At 41.7% G+C, this 20,858-nt stretch overlaps 1 protein-coding gene across 1 annotated transcript; it reads right to left on the bottom strand.

The window, feature by feature from the left end:
* Positions 1–296: 296 nt before the first annotated feature.
* Positions 297–17,947, bottom strand: LOC118425514 (angiopoietin-related protein 7-like). Its single transcript, XM_035834399.1, has 4 exons — positions 17,652–17,947; positions 5,902–6,072; positions 3,366–3,683; positions 297–1,322 (listed from the first exon to the last, which is right to left on the bottom strand). The coding sequence occupies exons 1-4, from the start codon at positions 17,869–17,871 to the stop codon at positions 631–633; spliced, it is 1,401 nt and encodes a 466-aa protein (XP_035690292.1). The 5' UTR covers positions 17,872–17,947; the 3' UTR covers positions 297–630.
* Between the last annotated feature and the right edge of the window lie 2,911 nt (positions 17,948–20,858).

The following is a 20,858-nucleotide window of genomic DNA, read 5'->3' as shown; positions in this document are numbered from 1 at the left end:
AAATTACAGTTAGTAAAATTACAGTTAAATAGTAAAAGTGACACCGATTCTTAGCCATGAATGTAGTTGTCAACTTGGTAAGTAATACCAGTCTATCATCACACTAGTGTGACTTGCGCTCTAAAGAATAAATACATAAAGGAGTTGGCTGTGATATTACATTTTATCCCCTCAAATCTTGTTATACTGTGATACTTTATTCTATCCCTTAATTTCTTGATACAACGTTTATGCTGTCTATTCTTGAAAATCTTGACTATCTCCCATCTTTTTTTCTTGCCCTTTTTCATGAAATTTTGATCTGCAGAGGATGTCATCCATAAAATTCAATTGCCATTGCCTAAGTTTTAAAAAAGTGTTTCTTCAAAGACGTCCCTTAAAGATTTCCAATTGCATATATATACTTACCTCTAAGATAACATAGACCTCTGACAATCTCTTCTTGGACATTGCTTCGTTTGCTCGCCATAACACATATCACGATATCAAGCATGGATGTTCGTTTTTCATTCATTCGCACATCATTCTTATCTTCTATCAAGATATGTCAATTTGGCGTCACAAAGAAATAGAAGGCACTTTTGTCGATACCCTAAAGGTAGTTGCACTCACACGTCTAGCCCAAACATTTTAAGGTAAAAAATCGACAGGACGTAATTTCATAGATACCGACTTCAGTGAATAGTACCAACCCTTCCATGTAAACCACTCAATGCCGTCCTGCAAGTCACTATCATACGCCCGTCCACCTGTGTTGTAGTACTTCCCGTTCAGATTGGCGTTGTAGCAGCTGTTGTACCACCACCCCCCTTTGTACAGCCGGGCGCAGCTATCCAGGGAATTATCGTTGTCCCTGTCCTTAGTGCTGAAGGTCATGTTATTCAGGTTTCGCTTGAAGATGTCCCATCCATGGGTGGTGTTGGTCGCGGACATGGAATCCCCTGCGTTTCCAACGTAAGCTCCCAGTCTTAACCTATAGTCTTCCATCTCCGAATCCACGCTCATGAAGGAATATTCTGCGTACTTCCGGATCCCATCCCAGTCTTCCAGCTCAATCCTCAGTCTGTACATTTTCTGGGAGGTTATGATGTATAAATTCTCGTTTCCGAGCCAGAACTCGTCGTTAAGATCTCCGAATCCGTCCCGATAATCCGTCCAGTTTCGGAAGAAGTCGACGCTGCCGTCTACGCGACGCTGAATGACAGTCCAGCCGCCCCCCTGCGTGGTCTGGTCACAGTACACATAAAGGGCGCTGCTGACATTCTTGGGCCAGGTGGGGTAGACCCCGTTGAGTTTGTTTCGCGTTCTCACATCGGCACAATCTGTAATGAGTAATAAATACAATCATTAAGTGCTTTTGGCATGACGAATACTTTTCATGGATTAGGATTGAACCTCATTGAAAAATGAATTACTTTTGATACTTGTGGTTGTTGATCTGTAAAATGTCTTTTAAAAGTTGTAGCCTAGACTTTTGTGAAACGTGACAAAATATTAAATTTCGAATATTTACGAATATTTTTATCCATAAATAAAACGTTTGTTTACTCCAATTAGCTGGTAGAAGCATAACAGCCTGGTCCCTGTTTTGATTCTTTCTTTTTTTTAGTTTGTCCCTGTGAGACCCCGGTTCAATCCTGGGTAGGGCATCTTAGTTCGAGCTTTCTACAGGGGTTTGAACGAATGCCGTCTATAGTTTTGTAACATACATTCTCATAATTCCTCCATGTGTCAATCAAATTCTGATTTGACATAACATCGACTATCAAAATTCCACCGGGTGTCATTATACCACCACCTCAAAAAACGTTGTTATAGAGGCCTTCTCAAGATTGTCTTCAGCACCTAAATATCTGAAATGTATTACATTTAAGACATTTAACATTCTGTGTTCAAAACAATCTTGGGAAGATCTCTATACCAATGTTTTTTTGAGGTGGCGGTATAATGGCACCCGGTGGAATTATGATAGTGGATGTTATGTCAAATCAGAATTTGACGAGATTGGAATGATATGAGGTCAAGTATGTGCACGCATTGGGTCTGTTCGTGATTAATTATATGTTTCGAAAGATGTCCACAGTAATGAAACTAACTTTAAGGCGTGCTCTTTGGAACGCATCCCAGAATCACTCACCATAGCTCAGTTAACATGATTTGTAAGGGCTGTCTGCTACTTGTTCCGCAGTAGCTGGAGTTATTACAGCGTAAAAATCATCGGAGCATTCACAATTCGTAAATTATTAGTGCCCGGCTATTAATACAAATCATACAGGACTGGATGTGCGCCGCACGAAGTGATGGCCGTGTCCATATGGGCGTAAATGGAATAATAAAAGTATCATAATCCTCCCTTAAACACCGTCATCTGTTTCACAGCATGAACAAACCATAATGGTTAATCCATACAATATTCACGTCCCTTGGTGAAAAATGGACGCCTAAAGTAGTGCATTGCTTAAAAGGAAAGTAATTTCGTAAAGAAGACGATATATGTTCTGTGATAGACAGGTGCAGCTGTTGGGTAAGAATTCAGATAAAATAGGGACATGCCGATTCAGTTCTGGGTACAACTTTCTTGTGGAAGTACGTGGGTTGTCACATGGCAACTGGTACCCTGTGATAGTTTCTTATCCTTTTTTGGCTTTTGGCTTTAAAATATTGTATTGTGTACATGCTGCAGTTATCGTGATTTTTTAGTTGTAGATAGCTATCGGTGCAAATGGCATTTAGTCTAAATTTGGGTAGCGGCGTTTTTGAAACATTTGAACAGTGAGATGAGTGAGAGTTTTTGAAACTGCAGGGCTTGATTTTGTTTGAGACCTTTAAGTTGAAGGAGAATAACTCAAAAATGTTTGTCGAATCTTCATGACTTTGAATTTATAGATAGCGTAGTTAGAGCTTAATGAGCTTTAATGCATACAAATTATGAAATTTAGGATTTACGGTCCATAATTTTGGATAATTTCCCGCTGTTTGGATCAATCACTTCCACCAAGCTCTGATAAGATTAATCGTTACAAAACAAAGCTGAGGGATAGACTGGATTCTACCCTTCTAGTTTTCAATTTTTTTTCGTTCAACAATGAAAAAACGTATCAAATTGAATATGACACTATTATGTTACAATTTTTAAACCTTATATCAGTACATAAAAAAATTAAGCGCTTACCAACAACCTTTCGATCAGTCCTCTGATCTTTATCAAGTTGGAATGACCCAAAGCTTTAAGTCACACATCCAGACCGAAAGTGTGACGTCAGCAAAGGGTCAAAGGTGCTTGGCAGTTATATGACCCGTTAACAACGAGTGTACTGAGGAGGATAATTCTTTCAGAGCGAAAAGAAAGAAAAGGAAGAAGCTACCTCGAATAAGACAATCATCTCCTCTGTCGCAAGTCGTAAGACTGTTAATCCTCTCTCGAACCACCTGCAAGGTGCCAGACTTCTCTCCCAAGTCTCCGGCAACGCTCTCGAGCCGAGACTTCAGCAGCCACGTTACGTTCTTCAGTTCGGCGAAGTCCTTCAGTCCACCGTTAAGTCGCTTCTCCAGCACGTTTTTCTCCTGGGTCAGTTTGTCAGTTCTGTCCTGTAAGTCTGACAGCTGCCTCGCGCCGCCTACTACCTTCCTCTGTAGACGGGTCTTCTCCATTTTCAGCCGGTCTACCTTGAAGTACAGCCATGCTGGAGAGAGACATTCAAATTACTAAAAAAAGGAGACCAAAACTGTACAATCTAGCTGAATAAAGAGACTCTTTTTTTACACGACCATTGCTCTATTCACACCGACGTTTCGGTGGCCGTTTGTTACCTTGTTCAGGGTAATTCTGACAGACGGTCACCGAAAAGTCGGTGTGAATTAAGCAATGGTTGTGTAAAAATCTCTTTTTTTCAGTGACGTACCAACCTGATGAAACTGTTCACAGATGTACAATCTAGCTGTCTTGGGCTGAAAGAACAACAACCCCCTCCCCTTACCGGTACCAAGAGCCTGTGACCATCTATTACAGAACAGAACTATTATATACTTATCCTATAATAGGAGCTTCGCAATGTTTACCTGTATAAAAAAAGTGATAAAAATCAGTTCATTATACCCCCTTTCCACTAGGACGGTGCCCTTGTGGCGCTCTCTCTGCGACCTAAAATTTGACAGATCGCTCGACGATTTGTATAGAAGAACAGACGAATTATTTCACGTTTTGCGTGTTTCTTTGTCGATCTCCTCAGTCACACTTGTACATTCTGCATGATACATCCAGCTTGAAATAAAAGGTTACACACATTCGTTGTAGGTCGCAGAGAGAGCACAGTGCGATCGCCGCCGCCTAGTGGAAATGGGGCCTTAGGAACTTAGAATCTTTTTCACTATGGAATCAGTCATCACATCCGGCCGCCAACGTTGTGGAAACAGAAAATTTTCAGTTCGACAATAAATAATTTATGTAAGCACACACGTATAAACTGATAGGATTAGACTGTTGACATTTCTAGGGGCCTGGCCAATGGAAGGCGACTTTAAGCTTGATTAAGTTAGGCTAATTGGTGTTTGATTGGCATACGTACAAGTAGTAAGTCGATTTTGTATTTAATGGTTATTTAGATTAACGATCAGCAGTATGAAAACTATGCTTGTGAAACCATACAAACGATAAACGAACGATACAGATTTTAATTTCATTGAGAAATTATAAGGCAGTTGACATAAATTCTAAAGAGTTGTATCGAGGACGACAAATTCCATTTAATAAATTTTGTGTCCCGAATGGGGTGCAGAATACAAATCTCACACCGTAGTATGTCATTGTACGAGGCCCACGCAATTTATGCATGGATGGGTATTGGGTACTAAGATGAAGGAAAATCCCCGCGCGATTTGTTCTGATTAAAGAATTCTAAAACCGAAGACGAAAGAAAGATCTGATAAGGAAACAAATAACAAAAAGCGTTGCAACAATCCTTTAGAGTGGACAGTCATTTGATTTGCTATATCTGAGATGAATTTAGTCGTCTCCTTGTAATTACTGCAAGAAGTTTTATCTCTGAACCCACCTTAAAGCATGCGTAAAGATTGCGTTTTTACTTGAGTGAAAAATAACGTTTCTTAAGTTTTAAGACTTATTAAAGACGACATCCTGCACAGTGTTAGAAAAACAGATGAACAAAAGTACAATCTTTGAAAACATCTAACAACTTTTTCCAAATCAATCAATCAATCCATCCAAGTTCGTGAGAATTGTGCGTCCTAGTAACTGTTAAGTGGCGTCAGATAGCGCCAGGGGGTTGATCTCTGTCATGTCACAGTCAGACTCGGTCGAGACGTGCGAACGTCAAACATGCGCGATAAGATGGTAGAAGGAATTAGCAACTGCGTGCGAACAAGCTCGCTACATTGAACACGGGGTTAAACTCCTCCAGCGCTTAGCAGGTCGCGTCGCCTGCCAGTCTGCCATCCGGAAAAATAAATCTCCTTTAAGTTAAACATGTCCTGTTTGCAAGAGATAATACATTATGAAGAGCACCTGCAGTTAACGAAGATAGCAAAACTTCTTAATATCGCAACAGCGTCATGGTAATAAAATCCAATAAGTTTACTTCGCTGTCAAAAGCTTTCCATGTCATAAACATAATAGTTGTCATTGCAGTAGGTTGCCGAGATAAGCGTTTAGCTGAACATTTTTCTTGTAGTACAAAACACACTCCTTATACGAACGTCGGCATGAATCTTGCCATGATTTAATAACATGTCACGTCTTTACGCGTTATATCTCTACAGTTCCATTAGTTCGGCTCTTCTCCTCTCTTGGAAGATAAGCACCGTGGAGACCGTGAGCATGAAATAATTTCACAGCGGACTAACAGTGAGTGAAACGGATGAAGGTTGCCGTCTGGGCCTGCGCACCTGTGAAGCCGGTTAGTCCCAGGAGGATGACCCACAGGATGACGACACACATGGTGCGCAGCCTTCTCCTGCAGGAGGAGGGCTGGGGATGCGGCTTCTTCTCCGGACTCTTGTCAATCTCCTTCATGTCCGGTTCTGCGATCTGGAAGCATGTCAGCCTCACCGTGGGGTCTGGAAAAAAAATCAAGTAATTGATGGAAGCTATCGTCATCCTTTCTTGCCACTCCCACCGCTTGTATGTCTCATGCTCAAGCAATGGCCCTGGTGCACCGCCCTGCGATTCGTTCTCTTAGCTGCGTTAATCTGATACACTCTTTCCTGTTGTTGGAAAGTTCTAGAAATTTGTTAGCCAATCACGTCTCCCCATATGGTCAAGAGGGAACGTGATTGACTAATAAGGTCTAATAACTTTCCCTCAAAACAATAGGAAGGAGGAGTATCTGATTGACTGGTTATCTGTAAAGCCGGAGCCCGGTCGGGAAGTTTACTGGTAACTAATTCTTTTGAATTAACGTTTTGTGTTTCGTTGCTGTTTATAGCAGACTTTTTGTTCCCTAAAGCTACCCGGCCGGGCCCCGGGTTGGAAAGATACCCGTAGCATCACTCAGACTCAGTGAGAAGGAGGGATTGCAGGCTAGCACACTTGTGTCGTTGATTGAGATAAGCAAGCGAAGGCATTGCATTAGAGACATTATTCACACACCACACAATATATGAATATAAGACTGTTAACCTGCGTTTGAGGTTAACAAATCTAAAAGGAATAGATTAAATAACGGCAAAAGGCAGTTAATCAAGCAACTAGATATGATGTTGGAAACGGTCAGACATTTCAGATAGCATCCAGTATGTTTCGTCAGTGACACTGAAGAAAGAGACCCGGTAGAAACTGGTTTTAGATTTAGATTTCACTTAATTTCAATGATAGCCTGTTTTGTAATAGGACTTTGCTGGTCCTTACCTTATACACAGTACTGAGGTTAAGATTCTGAGGCAAGAGACAATACTGATTGCTGTAGACTGCACACGCCTACAGACTACCAAATATATCACCAATTACAGTGATAAATGAAAGAATCAGGGAGAAAGAGAGTTCAAGCGCCAATTTTATCTGTGAATAGGGTGCTGTGTTGAGAACAAAACCAAGCAATCACAGACTCAAATTGTTTCTGGCAATTCCAATGCTTCACCGTATTTCCCTCAAGACAATGTTTGTATATTCCTGTATTCCCCCTTGTCTACTTCTAATGAGAGCACATCGATCAAATAAAGCCAAATATCATTACAAAGCCCAGACGTAATCTAAATGAAGTGAATACATACGAGAGTGAGGGCCGTTGCCAAATCTACAATATTACAAGCAGAATATATTCCAGCCGCATCTTTCAAAGGAAAAAAGAAGCCACCACTTAAACGGCTTTGTGATAAGGCAGGTGTAACTGCTGCTTTCTATATCTCCGCAAATATATTACTGAAGAGCATGTGTGAACTTCAAAGGTTTTGCGCTCATATGAAAGAACTCAGACCCCTGGCTAGATGAGCACTTCTTACCAGATTACCATCCCGGGCCTAAACCACAGACATATGGTCTGTGAGAAAATCGTTTGAAGTCGCCCTGCCGCTGTCTCTAAATCATAATCCCCCGACGGCGCTACAAATCTATGATATTATCGTCAACTGATGGCAGAGATTCACATCATCAATCATGGATGCCGAGGACAATAAAGGCTGGATCCCTCCACTTATCTAGTCATGGCAAAGTGCTTGAGTCAGGATTACATTTATGCTGCCTTCTGCATTGTGGAACTAGTTTGGTAAAGAAGCGTGGATGTGTGATTATCACGCTCCTCAATGTCATGAAAAAGCTGACGTCTATTTATGGGTCTGTCATTTGATGGCAACAAACCGAAAATGGGCGCGCTGTGGTGTACGGGTTGACCAGCGTCCGGAACACGATTTAATTCGGTCACCTTGGGTGATGTTAAAAGTTGTTTTCACAAACGGATTGCACTTTTTGTGAGATGACTTTTGTAAAAAAAAAATGTATGATATTTATTTGTTCATATCCATCTTCCGTCGATGAACATTGTAAGTGTATATATTGAAGCTACAACTTTACACAACATGCTACATATGTATTGTTATTACAATATGAAACTTGCACTACATTTGTGCATATATAGTGTTTCACTGCACAGAATACACGGGCTTAAAATGCATAAGCATAGTTTTACGTATAGGTTCAATTTTTCCCTGGAGAGTAGAAACGGAATTGGAAACGGAATTAAGTCCAGTGTTTATATAATTTCTCCCAGAGAATCACTTCTCTCGTACCCTAAAATGCAGATTTCACTTAAATCATCCTTAAAGCTATACAAAACCGTTCTATCGATTGTCCTAGATCTGAGGGGTAAAAGAGATAATCTGCTGAGATGTATCAATCTTAAAGACAGACAGTGAAAAGAATACTCGGCAAACACGCAACATTCCCCTGAAGATGTCATCAGTCACCCTTAAGCACCATCCTGGGCCTCGTGAAGAGCGATTGTAATGATGTAATGGTCAATAGTACGGCGCTGATGGGACTCCCTAGGCCGCCGAAGGCAATGGTTATGCCATCATTTAACAATCTACTATCATTCTCATCATCATCCCTTTGTCTTATAAATCGAAGCATGGAAATTTAGTGCAGCAGGACCCTACGGGACCTCCAGTTGACTTGCAATTCGAAAGACGCCCCTAACCGAAGCTAGGTACTCATTTTTGCCTGAATAAAGTGAGGAAATTCATGCAAAGTACCGTTCCTAGGGGTACAACATCAGAGGGTGCCCGGGGAATTGGGCCCAGGACCTATGGGCTTTGGGCAATGCGTTGACGAGCTCTGTAATAGATTCAGTACTAGCCAATGCTGATCGGAACAATTCACTCACATCTCTTATTTTAGGATGAATAATCATGCAATATCGATTTAGAATATGATTAAACAACTTCTCATTGCAGAAGGCAGTACACTTCACTTCGGTTAGACAAAGCGCATGGCTGGTTGCCTTGCGTTATCCTTATTTTCTTTGTCTTATTTCTGTCCGCTGTTGTTTGCTTTCAAAGCCTCTCTTCTTGAAAACGCCAAAACGTAGCTACAACATTAGTACTCACAGGATTCACCATACTATGTCGCCTGTTACTTAAAATATCGTAAGCAGCATTTATAATCGATGTCGTTTCAGAGGAACGTAGGAAAAGCAGTATCGCAGAGATCGAATCGCTGAAGCGCTTTTAGTCCACAATCAGTACCGCTCTCTCTCTATAAATACATCAATAGAAAACTATTTGATTCATTTCTCATTCTATACCTCATTCAAACCGATTTTACAGGTCTACAGTCGATCTAACCAATAAGATAATTTGGACAATGCGCTAGTATCCAGATCTTTGATTTGACATACAGCGTTTTCGTCACATGTTTCCATTGTTCACAAAAGTATAAACCGAAGTGTTGCAATGCCCTCTCCAAGTCACCATACCTAGTCTGGATCGTCTTGACTACCTGCAAGCCTGCAATTCATCTAGTTCGCTTCTTGTGCATCTATTTCGTTGACTGAATTGTTTCCAACATGGCGACATTATTGCTAGCTTTTTTCGTAACTTAGTTACACAAGACAGAGAAAATCGCATTACCGTATGAAGTCCTTTCCCGCCCGCCTGTGTCTGCACGAATGTCAAGCTACATCTCCATCTTACGTTCCACCAGGTCCCTATAAGCGCTGTGCTCTACCCCCTACTTGCAGCCAGAGTGAGCGATGTTCACAATGCACACGGGAGTGTGGCCTACGTAATTCTTCACCAGAAGGGAAGGGGGACCGGAGTGACGGTAGGCGCAACGAGCGAGCTAAAAACTTTATTTCACACCTAATACATCCTGGGAACTAGATTTGCGTTGTGCTGAAGCGTGAGAGAGGAAAACCGCTTCCTTAATCAATTCATCTCAAGTGTTTAATGGATTTCTGGCAGTGTTTTTAAGCCTGCAGCGACAGAACTGTGGCTCCTCTGTGACAATCTGTGCTCAGTCACCAACAAAGAAATGTCGCACAAATGTGTCTATCGCTGCGAATCGTCTCATCTAGGTTGGAATTTTGATATTCCGTCCGAATTCTTGGAGCCATATGGTCGAAAATGCAGGGCAGATTTACCTACCAAGCTCAAATTTGTGTGGCCTATTTGCCATTAGATTTTTGATATACTAAAACAGCCTTTATAGCTTGATAAAGGTAATACCACTCATCACCGATACAAACTTGGAGCTAGAGGCGGCCCCGAGGCGACTGTACGCCGCCTAAAGTTTGTCCCTGATAGGTACCTGTCCATCCAAACAAATCGTTCCCCACCAGGCGAAGTGGGTAGAAACAGGGCTCCATATATATCTTCAGTATCGATGAACGGCGAACATAGATTGATCCAATAACGAGGTACTCGTCCCATCAATATTTCCTCTCCAGTTGGACCCTAATGTGAGCTCCTCCCAAAGTGTCCTGCAAAGTCAGTCAAAGGCTGCACAATTCGGAATCGATATTCTTCAATAAATTCTCTCAGTGTGGACAGTGTTTGCATGAAATGCCTTCTTTTTGAGAGTTTGATTACAAAACATCATCGCTGCACATCCAAACGTTACAAGTACATACTCAAGTACTCACGATGTTGTTGTCAGGGCGGTAACTCAAGCGTACCTCAAAATACAAGCTTATTTTAACCAAAGTCAAAAGTCAATAGACGTGGGAGTTTCTAAGTTTAGATAAGGTCATGCCGACTTGATTATTTGGATGGCATGTTTTGGGTGCTCCACAACTGATGCGAGAGAGAAAAGAAAAACGATGGGACAAAATTGCCTTCATTCTATACAAATGGTTTAACACAGATAACATGGTTTACTAAACAATGAATTCTTTATTTCTGTTACCACTGTAATTTCCGATAATTTTGTTTGGAACTTACGGCATATGAGTTGATTATTTTGTAGCTCTTTGTACGAGTTTGGTCGCAAACTATATTTTTGCAACGATAACTGATGTGCGTGGGTGGCATCCATATATGTGTCAATAAAGATTGCTTTTATATAAATGGAGATAGCCAAGATAACATTGATGACCTGATGCCATCGGGGTACAACATGACGAGTGACAGTATTCTTATCCATCATCCATCTGCACTGTCCATCTGTAGTTATCAGCTTTCAAGTTGCGGTACTGTGCTACGACTAAAACACGGCTTCATTGCACGAATGTCTTTCTTTACGCACACTTTTGTGTATGCGTAAAGATTCTGTTTCTACCCGTTTTGTGAAGAAATTGAACAATTACGTGTGTTCCATGCGTGTTCCAAGTCCGTATTTATATAACAGTGCTTGTACTGCATAAACCTGCTACGCACGACCAAGATAGGCCGTAACCACTAGGGACTGGTTTCTCTTTAAATCAGCAAGAAAACTCCAGGAGGTAAGAGCAATTGCACGATGCAAGGCACAGAGGGACAACGGGACGAGAGAATGACTGTAGGATGTTTGAACGACTGCAGAATGATGATGATGAATCATGCGTTGTGCTACGGAAATGATTCTATTCAAGTTCACCTGCACAGAAGAAACTATCGCCGTGTTAGACCAGTGTCTTCTTTATCATCTTACAACAAATAAGATCAATACCCTGGACCAACCACCTGTCACTATGGTAACTAGTAAAGTAGTAGACACCCTGTGGTGTTAGATTACCTTATGTAGCAAGTGGTAGGACAGGTGCTGGTCACCGTGTATATGAATGTAATAAGAAAACACTCCCACACAGAGCAGTAGTTTGTTAGACCACATCATCTGAAGGTTACCACTTTGCATTTGCATGCAAATGTCACCTTTCTAGCTTTCGTACTACCAATTACCGTTCTCAACGTATAATCTAACATGAGTTTTATACTCAACCTATCAAGTTCTAAAATTCAAGGCAATCTCTGCATTGCCAAGGCTGTAGAAGTTAAAAATAAGCATGCAGCGAGGAGGGTGAGGCTTTTGACAGACTTGGCAGCCAGTTCTGCAACTTGAAGAGATGGTAGAGAGCCAAAGAGCACCACCGTTGAACTCGAGTCGCAGTTTGATTAATAGTGGGTCAATAGACAGGTTAATCAGCATCATGGCACACACTTGTAGAGCGTATATATGCTAAGAAAAGACGTCCGTAGTGAAACTGCCTCTGACAAAGTTTCAGGACACCCCCCCCCCCTTCACACACACAGACAAACACACACAGCGCAAGTTAGTTCAGATACCTGTAGTGTCTACTGGCAAATGGGGCAGCAACTTTTCCTGTTGTTTCAGTAGCAGTGTATATATATATACAAGGAGAGGTTGCCAGTCCTGTATCTGTATCTACATGGCCGGTATAACCGCCGTTCAGCGTAACACACCAGCTTCGCAGTCCTTCCCACTTAACGAGGTTGGGGTACCTCCTCGAACACGCCGGACCCAGATTTTACGTCTGTTTCGAAAGGCCGATGCAGCCCCAACCGAGATGTCCTATGCAGGTCTCCCAGTTCCAATCTGTGTCCCAAAATTCACTTATAAAACAATGAACAAAACAAAAATAGATATTTCAATATCAAGAGGATTTACAATTTTGCCTAATTTCACTTAATTTGATTAAAAATTAGCCTTTTATAAGATCATTTACATTACTTTTGTCTCACGATCCTATGTACTGCTTTGCCAATGTCTGATGAGAGTGTTTTTATGTTCATGAAAATAAAATAAAAAGTTTATCCCAATAATTGAAATCTCAGTGGTCAAGGACACTCACTGGGCCATCAATCATACCCGACACTTTTATCGAGGCCCAGTCATTTTGAATTCTCCCCAAAGGTATAGTTTCAGTTAACTAAGTGCTAGAAATGGCCTTTTACACCGCCTGCAATGTTTGACATTACATAACAAATTTATCTATTTCCTCTGCAAGTAGAGATCCTGAGCGAGATAGATTTCGTGTTCGTTTGAAACTCAGGATCTATAAACGGGCGCCCACCCTTACACATTCCTAGCATTCCGATCACGATCTCTATTGAAGACTCCGATCGCCACATCCGTTCGCCAGCTCTACCAGTACTAGGTTCGGCGACACACATAGACACACACGCAGACAAAACATACACATACACATACACAGGAATACATGCACACACACACAAATGCACACAAACACGAGCACACAAACTCACACACACAGATATGCACACAAACACGCACACAAACACGCACACACAAACTCACACACAAACACACAAATGCACACACAAACACATGCACTCAAACACACACATACATACACACTCACACATGCACAAAAGGCACATACTCACGCACAGACAATCGATGTTCGCACACAAAAACATCCACATTACACACAAATATGTACCTTTCTAGCTAGCTGTTTCAATTATAGATGTTAGAATGAATTTTCAATCTTCCCATGATTAATTCTTTTCAACGTCATATTTAGGCCACGTTGTCTTTATCCACAATATCCTTATCCATATCCTATGAAGTTCCCCATTATGATTAAATACGCTGTTAGTTCTGCGCTGTCACGCTCTACACAAATACACGTAGATGCACATACCCAAAGCACGGGAAGTACATTCATTTTTCTGCCTCTCATTCAATATAAGAAATATACCATAGATGGTACTGAAAGACTGCAGTTACCAAAAATAGCATGTCTTTACTACATACAGCACCTGCACCTTTGCTAGTACCGGCAACACTGAAATGCACTAGCTCGGAACTGAATGCCACAGCTAACTTAACATTCAACACGTAAAACCGTTCTTGGACCAGCCTCCTTTGCTGAAGCATGTCTTATGATTTATTGCTAAGTCACCCAGTATTTTGTTAGTCTTTCTCAGACTATTACGGCTTGACAGTCGAACACATCACTCGACTAACAGCAAGCGACTAGAGACATTTTGGTCTGTATGCAGACACATGAAGAATGAAACCAAGAGCCTGGGGGGCACTAAAGTACATAGAGGCGGAGTCCTTTTTTCAAAAGCAGTACGTGTTTACTGAAAGGACTGTGTGCAGAAATCTCCAAGTAGATCCTACTTCAGCATAAGATAGTATAAAAACATCTAACAGAGGAGTGAAGCAGGCCAAGGAGTGTGTATGCTACCCCTTCTGACTTTCTTTGGCCGGCAATCCTTCTTGTCGGCTTTGATACTACCTATGGAAGCGTAGGATCTGATGGAGATTAGTGCGGATAAGATTCCTAAATGGGCCCGGCATAGATCCGACGGATCATAGGACGTGCATCTGTGGGCTGGATAATGAGGGTACAAAAACCTTTGTTAATACCTTTCCTATGTCGACCATTACTTATATAGATCCTGATATGACCTTGAAAAGCAACAACTACGTTTTGTAACATTTGCCAATCTGATCTTCCTCAACGATTGCTTCATCAAATCAGAAAAACCTTGACCTATTCTGTGCTGCTGCTGCAGATTTGCATCCATATTTCTTGAATTTTGCTGTGATATGCTGCATTTAGGCGTTTAGTTCAGATTTAACCGTGAAAACCCATGAAACTACGGAACCCAAATACAGGCAGCGGAATGTAGCAGTATTGTGGCCTGGTTGTAACGTTATATTCAGCGGAAAATTAACTGAGAGTGTGTGTTTGTTTCTTTTTTTGGGGGGGGGGGGTCGTGTGCATGGTCTTTAGCTTAATGAAACTGGAAAAGGATTGTTAAAATGGAGAAGGATTGTGGTTATGGGCGAATGGGTAACTGTAAAATGATAGTCGTAATGTAGTTGTAATTTGAAATCTGTGCCATAACTAGGCTTCAGCTCATTCTCTTAATGCAAGTTTAGTGCCAAGGCCTGACGTCAAGGTCAAGATTACATCGCAAATCTAGAGGTACTTCACATTCCTACACTCAATAAGAGATTCAATTAGATGCTTGAGATTGTGGCGTTACCGTTATCGGAACCGCGCACTCCTCAGACTTGAGCCATACATCTAAGTATAGCCCATAATCACCATACTTATCAAGGAATCCTTTTATCGTTGTTTACCAGACTGCGATAAAGATTTTATTGGTTATGTTCCGCATTATCTGGGGTTGAGTCATCAACTGGAAAAAGACGTTGTATTCAACATCAATGTCGCTTAATTAGGTGGTGTAATTAAATTGTAAGAATACAATTATGTAGCGCTAAAGAAAAGAAAGACCGTATGCAGACCCTTAGCTCCACCCACCTCCGTGTAGACATACAAATCATAGGTAGAAAAAACTAATTTTGACGGACATGCCATTCTCTCATTGGTCATACCGCTGATTGCTCTTCCCCCATTGGTTGGACTGTTAATTGTGATTGACAGTCAGAACAGGTCCTGATTACAAAGGCACAGTCTACTCACACGAATTTCTCACTCGCTCTGACTTGTCGAGCTCAGCTCCATAGAAAACATTACCGCTCGGTCTATACCATCATGAACCGTAGAAAGCCAATACGATGATGACCTTTAAGTTCTTGCAATTATCGGGAAGCAATTTGTTTGGTGTATTGGTTCTAGGACAGCAGCAAAGAGTGCACGTAGCATCTGGATATCCCCCAAGCTGTATCAATATCATTTTGCATTATTGTATATTGGCGCATTAGATATATGTAGCATACGGTACTACTTAATAAACTGTACAACTAAATCTCATTTTGATTAGTCAGTTCAGACAGTAATAGGTGTTTGTGAACATTAAGCTATATGCTTTGAAGTCGCTAACTAATGACTTACAACTCTTAGACTAATGGCTGATTCTTAAGAAGAACATAGCCTTAAGTTTCTATGTATGACATGCATTCCCTTTATCAAGGGTGTCTCCAACACAGCACACATCACGACAGTCCCAAATGTGTCATTCCAAACGTGACCTTCGGGCTGTTGGCATTTCGCGCGAGTCTTCCTCCTAACGTTGTTTTACCATGAGCCTGATGAAGTGCCCTTTTATGGCCTATACGAGATTACCCTTGATATACGATCAGCCATTCCCTTTGCTGTTAGAGCTTCGTCTTGTATAAATGATTCATCTCGGCTACCTGGAAGCATACCCTATTCCAATATGGCGGCGACACCGTTGCGACCGCGCTGCAACCGAGAGATTTTGAAAGAACGCTCAGTGATTTTCATAGATAGAAATTAATTAGTTCCCTCTTTGTGTATTTTGTTGTCCTTGCAGCCATACTTTAACATTTTGCATGATACCTCAATGAAGGATTGCACAAATTCAGTTTAGATCGCAGTTATGTCGCAGTGCCATCGCAATAGATTCCCTTTCAACTAGACGGCGATCACTGAACGACATCACTGCGATCAATATGCCACACCGTTGATTTAAAAATTGGAATATGGCGCACGATGTAAAAGTATGACTTAAAACAAAGCACAACAAAACGCACATATCATTAAATATATCGTTTCTTTCTACTTATGAAATTTGCTGAATGAACCCTCCAATATCTCTGGTCGCTGAGTGGTTGCACGGCGGTCAAGACGTTGTGTCAGGTCATCTTTCATCTGTCGGTATTGTTTCTTGTGTTTGATATGTCTCGTTTAACATTTCAAAGGGCCGGGGCTCGTTTCGCATACCTAATATGTAGTAAAGGCACTAAAGGCTACTTGAAAGTTACATCACAGGTTACCATATGCAAAACCAGCCCCGGCTCCTTTTGCCAAATATTCATGACGATTCGAGACATGCTTTAGGGTATTTTGACGCCTAGTTCTGACCCTGACTTTAAGCTAGTACCTCAACCCTGATTGGCTAGGGGCCGAATTGTCCTAATTGGCCAGGTGCCGAAAAGTCCTGATACCATATTTACCAACATGTTACACCAACGCTGTACAACAAAGATGACTTAAAGAGACATGCTTGTTAACCGTTATCATAAGCATCTGATTGATAACCATGAGAAATATTGGTTTGGTAGACTACCAGTACCCATAATATATCATTCGGCTCCAGGGTTGGAGTATTTCTACTCCGTTCAATAGATCAACTTGTAAGGGGTGGTTCTATTTATAAACATTGTAAAGATTTTCAAACATGCACATGTGCACTCAAGGGTACGAAGAGTCACACAGACAAGCACATTCACAAAACACCATCTCAAAATGAATTGGGATGTCGATGATGAAAAGTGATGGTAACAAATTTTTGAATAGGATTGTTTATTGATCATAGTTTCCATATGAAAACAATTTTGCATTTTTCTTTTCCTATACAAACAAGCATTTATCGTTACTAATATTTCAGTAATATGCTTTCTGATTAAGCCTCTGTCACACACAGCCTACCATGACCTCCCGACCTTCTCCAGATCTTGTTTTTTGGTCGTGGACAAAGTCATCCAAAGTTGGGAATTATTTGGTGAGATTGTCTACCTGTCTTTGAATGTAGTCCACGCCAGCCGATATTGGATTTTGACAAATAAAATTCGGGATTTTCTTCTTCTTTGATGTGATGCGACGAGGAGCGAACTGCAGCTAGAATATGATGGATTTCAAGCTACCCCAACCCAGCACCGACCTTGGTTTGGGAATAGCCGGAAGCAAAGTAGTAGGAAGGTCCTGAATGTGTGAAATGGGATTTGATAGATGTATACATGTGTACATCAATGCCATGCGTCCACACACAAAAGGCACTAAAAGAATCAAACCAACCGATATCTTCATTCTCGTCCCAGTTTGAGCGGTAGTACGACCTAGTCCTGTCGTCTCGTCCCGTCTTCCTGCCGAACGACCCCGGCAGCGTGGCCGTCCTCAGGGTCCCGTCACACAGCGTGTCCGGCTCCGCAAACTGCACGTGTCTGGGTCCGTTTGGGGCGGCCTTCATGTCAGCGCTGATGGTGCTGTATCGCGTGTTCTCCCATTGGGGTCTCATGTCTCCTCGGTATCACTACGCCATCGTTAACCCTGAGGGGAAAATAAAGACAAGTAGCATCTTACCTTACTCTACATGCACACACAGGTTCTCTGAAAAGTATCTAGAAAGGAACTGTCAGCCAGAGTCCTTCACCCTGACTGAACTGTAGAGTCGTGAGCCGTGATATAGGTCTCCCTCTATGTTGAGCGCCCCCGTGAGCCATGATATGGGTATCCCTGTACGCGGAGCGCCCTCGCGTGCAATGTAGGTACACAGAATCCCTACACAGCTCAACATCTGATTCAAAGAAGTCTTTGGGAAAGATGAGCGAAGCTTTCTTCAGTGCTGATGATAATATATCAGGAAGAGAGCATTGCTAGATTATTGGAGGAGACCTTTGACTCTCTTTTACGTCGCTGCATAAAGGGAACTTCGCAACCTCATAACTCACTGTCAAGGCGGGGATAATATAGTGTTGAATTTGCAGACCTTTGGTACGAGATATCATCGTTTATGTATTGGATCTAAGTATGATATCGTGTGCGTTTGCTACGTTAGTCGCAGTGCAAGTGCCACAGAATATCAATGGAGAAATCTAGAAGTAGACCTACTCAGCTTCTCTTGGCCAATGCCAAGTTCAACATTACAACAGACTACCTACTGTCTAAGATGCCATATGAGAAACCTCTTCATAATGCGGTGTGAAAATTACTCCAGAAATTCCTATGATATTGTATTGTTGTGTATATCTCAGAAAAACAGATCTAGATACCTAATGAAACTATACCGTTGTCGTCTTAGTTGATCTCATACTAACATGTATTCGATAGACAGGCTATGAAAACACAAACCGTCAAATGAGACAACTCTAAGACCTTATATACGGTACAAGTACGCACAGTTCTTCCCTACAGGTGATTTATACGTGTAACACTTGTAAAGGTCGCTCCGTTTAGTCAGACATATGTCGAGGCCCCTTTACACCATCCACTGGTGGCTGTTTACGCATGAGACGTTCATACTCACGACATATCGTGCATTGACAGACGGCTGTAACACTGAGTCCCGACTGTAAATTATCCACCTCTTGTTCGAGTCCCATTTTTTTGTGGCCTATTAGCACTACCTGGTCGGCTTTTACTTCCAAAGTCATTTCAGTCACTTGATACACAAACTTCCCACTATAGACTGCGACCACACTGCAACCTATTAGTGACAAAAGATTTGACAAATTGCTCAATGACTTTCGTAGACGAAAAGAAAAAAAACTCACGTTTTGCTGTCATACTATTACATTGTCATATTTCATTATTCTATCAAATAAATGGTCGCACAAATCCAAATTTGGTCGCTACACAACCAGTCAGCGTAGGAAAGGTGGTCTTAGGAACAACGAAGAAATACGGGAAGATGCAAGGAACTTTATGATAGGGCCATTGAGTGACAGCAATGAATGAATGATTGCTATCCCCCTTGGGGTCTTGTGACCGGACATTTTACCACTTATCTTAATAGCTTTTTGCCGTTATAGTTGTGTAACATCGGGGGGCATATCTTAATGGCGTTTTCCGTTATAGTTGTAAAATATCGGGGGCATTACTCTCTTCAAAGATGACCCTTAGAAGATAGTTCTCGTTGAAAGTCATATACCCAAGTTGCCCTCTTGCAAATATCTAGAAGATTATGGACACTGAAAGAAATATTATTGAGCGTGGGCGATACTGCTGCGGGGTCGCCTAAAGTAACTCACCTTCCTATTCTTAATTCCTGGGGGAAAATTCAATGGTGCAAATAGGTGTACGTTTGCTCATACCCTAACATATTCTTATTCAAGTTCAAAGACGTGGCAGACGTAGCGCACTCAAGTTGGCAAACTTTTGTTAACACCACAACTATACATATAAAAGGCATAACGTAAACAGCAGGTAGAGGTACAATGTTGTAAGTGAATGAAGACAGAACTCTAATTGTAACAGAATGAACTTGTATGAATGGGATAATAAATGACATAAAGTTATTCTTCCATAAGTAAGTCCCTGCCAAAAAAATGGGTGTAGCCCATGCAAAATGTAATACCAAGGAAGGAACAGGCGTCTCCGAGTTACCAACTAAATGGAACAAGGTCCAGTTGAGTTATAGGGTTCTCCCTATAGGCAGACGTAAGCAAAGTATGATATAGCCAACAACAGTTCTGAAGTTGCTACTTGTACGTTAACTTCTCCCGAACAGCGGCGGAAGTCGTACCATACTGCCATCAATCACACTTCGCCATAAGAACTGCTCAGATCGCTGCAAGGTGACGTTCCGTTTCTCCAGTCGTCCATCTTGTCCTTCAAATGGGAAATTACCGTGAATGAAATGAAATCAGACATAATTTGTCATGCGGGGTAATATAAAGCAGCCACGCTTTCATCCTGCGAGCAACGGTACTTTCCATTCAATCATCCTCTCGTCCCTGTCCTTTATTTTTTTGCAGAGTGACGTAACCGCAGGGGTCCGGGATGGTTACCTTAATGTCAGTCGAAGGGAAACAAAAGCTCGTCAGGAGGCCCCATTTTGATACATGACACTCAGACTTTGGTCTCGCTTCGCTCCCACATGTTCATGTCATGCGTTTCTATCTCCCAGTACCATACCTTCATGCGGTGCAATTTTCATGCACGCGCGTTTGATGTCACCGCTTTGAAACTCTCCCCAACGCGAGATAAAACGAAAACAAATGTAAGGCAAGGGAGCTAAGTATTAATGGCCCCTTGCATCATTTGTCAACTTCGCTTTTGCCTGAAAACTTTGAAATGAGCAAGGTAGGCAACCTTGGGGATTGGTCCGAAGATTAGCAAAAGTTGGTTTCTGCCTCGGGCTCTGGACCGAACTTGGCATTACCAGCCTCTATGACTTTGAGCCTTTTACCGCCAGGGAAACTGATGTGCCCTGCTGTAAGAACATGGAATCTATGGCAAAAAAAAGCTAGATGTACATCTGGACGATTGCCTGAATCGTACTTT

Source organism: Branchiostoma floridae, chromosome 1, assembly GCF_000003815.2.
Source record: "Branchiostoma floridae strain S238N-H82 chromosome 1, Bfl_VNyyK, whole genome shotgun sequence".
Taxonomy (NCBI): domain Eukaryota; kingdom Metazoa; phylum Chordata; class Leptocardii; order Amphioxiformes; family Branchiostomatidae; genus Branchiostoma; species Branchiostoma floridae.
Note: the sequence above shows the minus strand (reverse complement) of the source record. Positions and strands in the feature narration are given on the sequence as shown.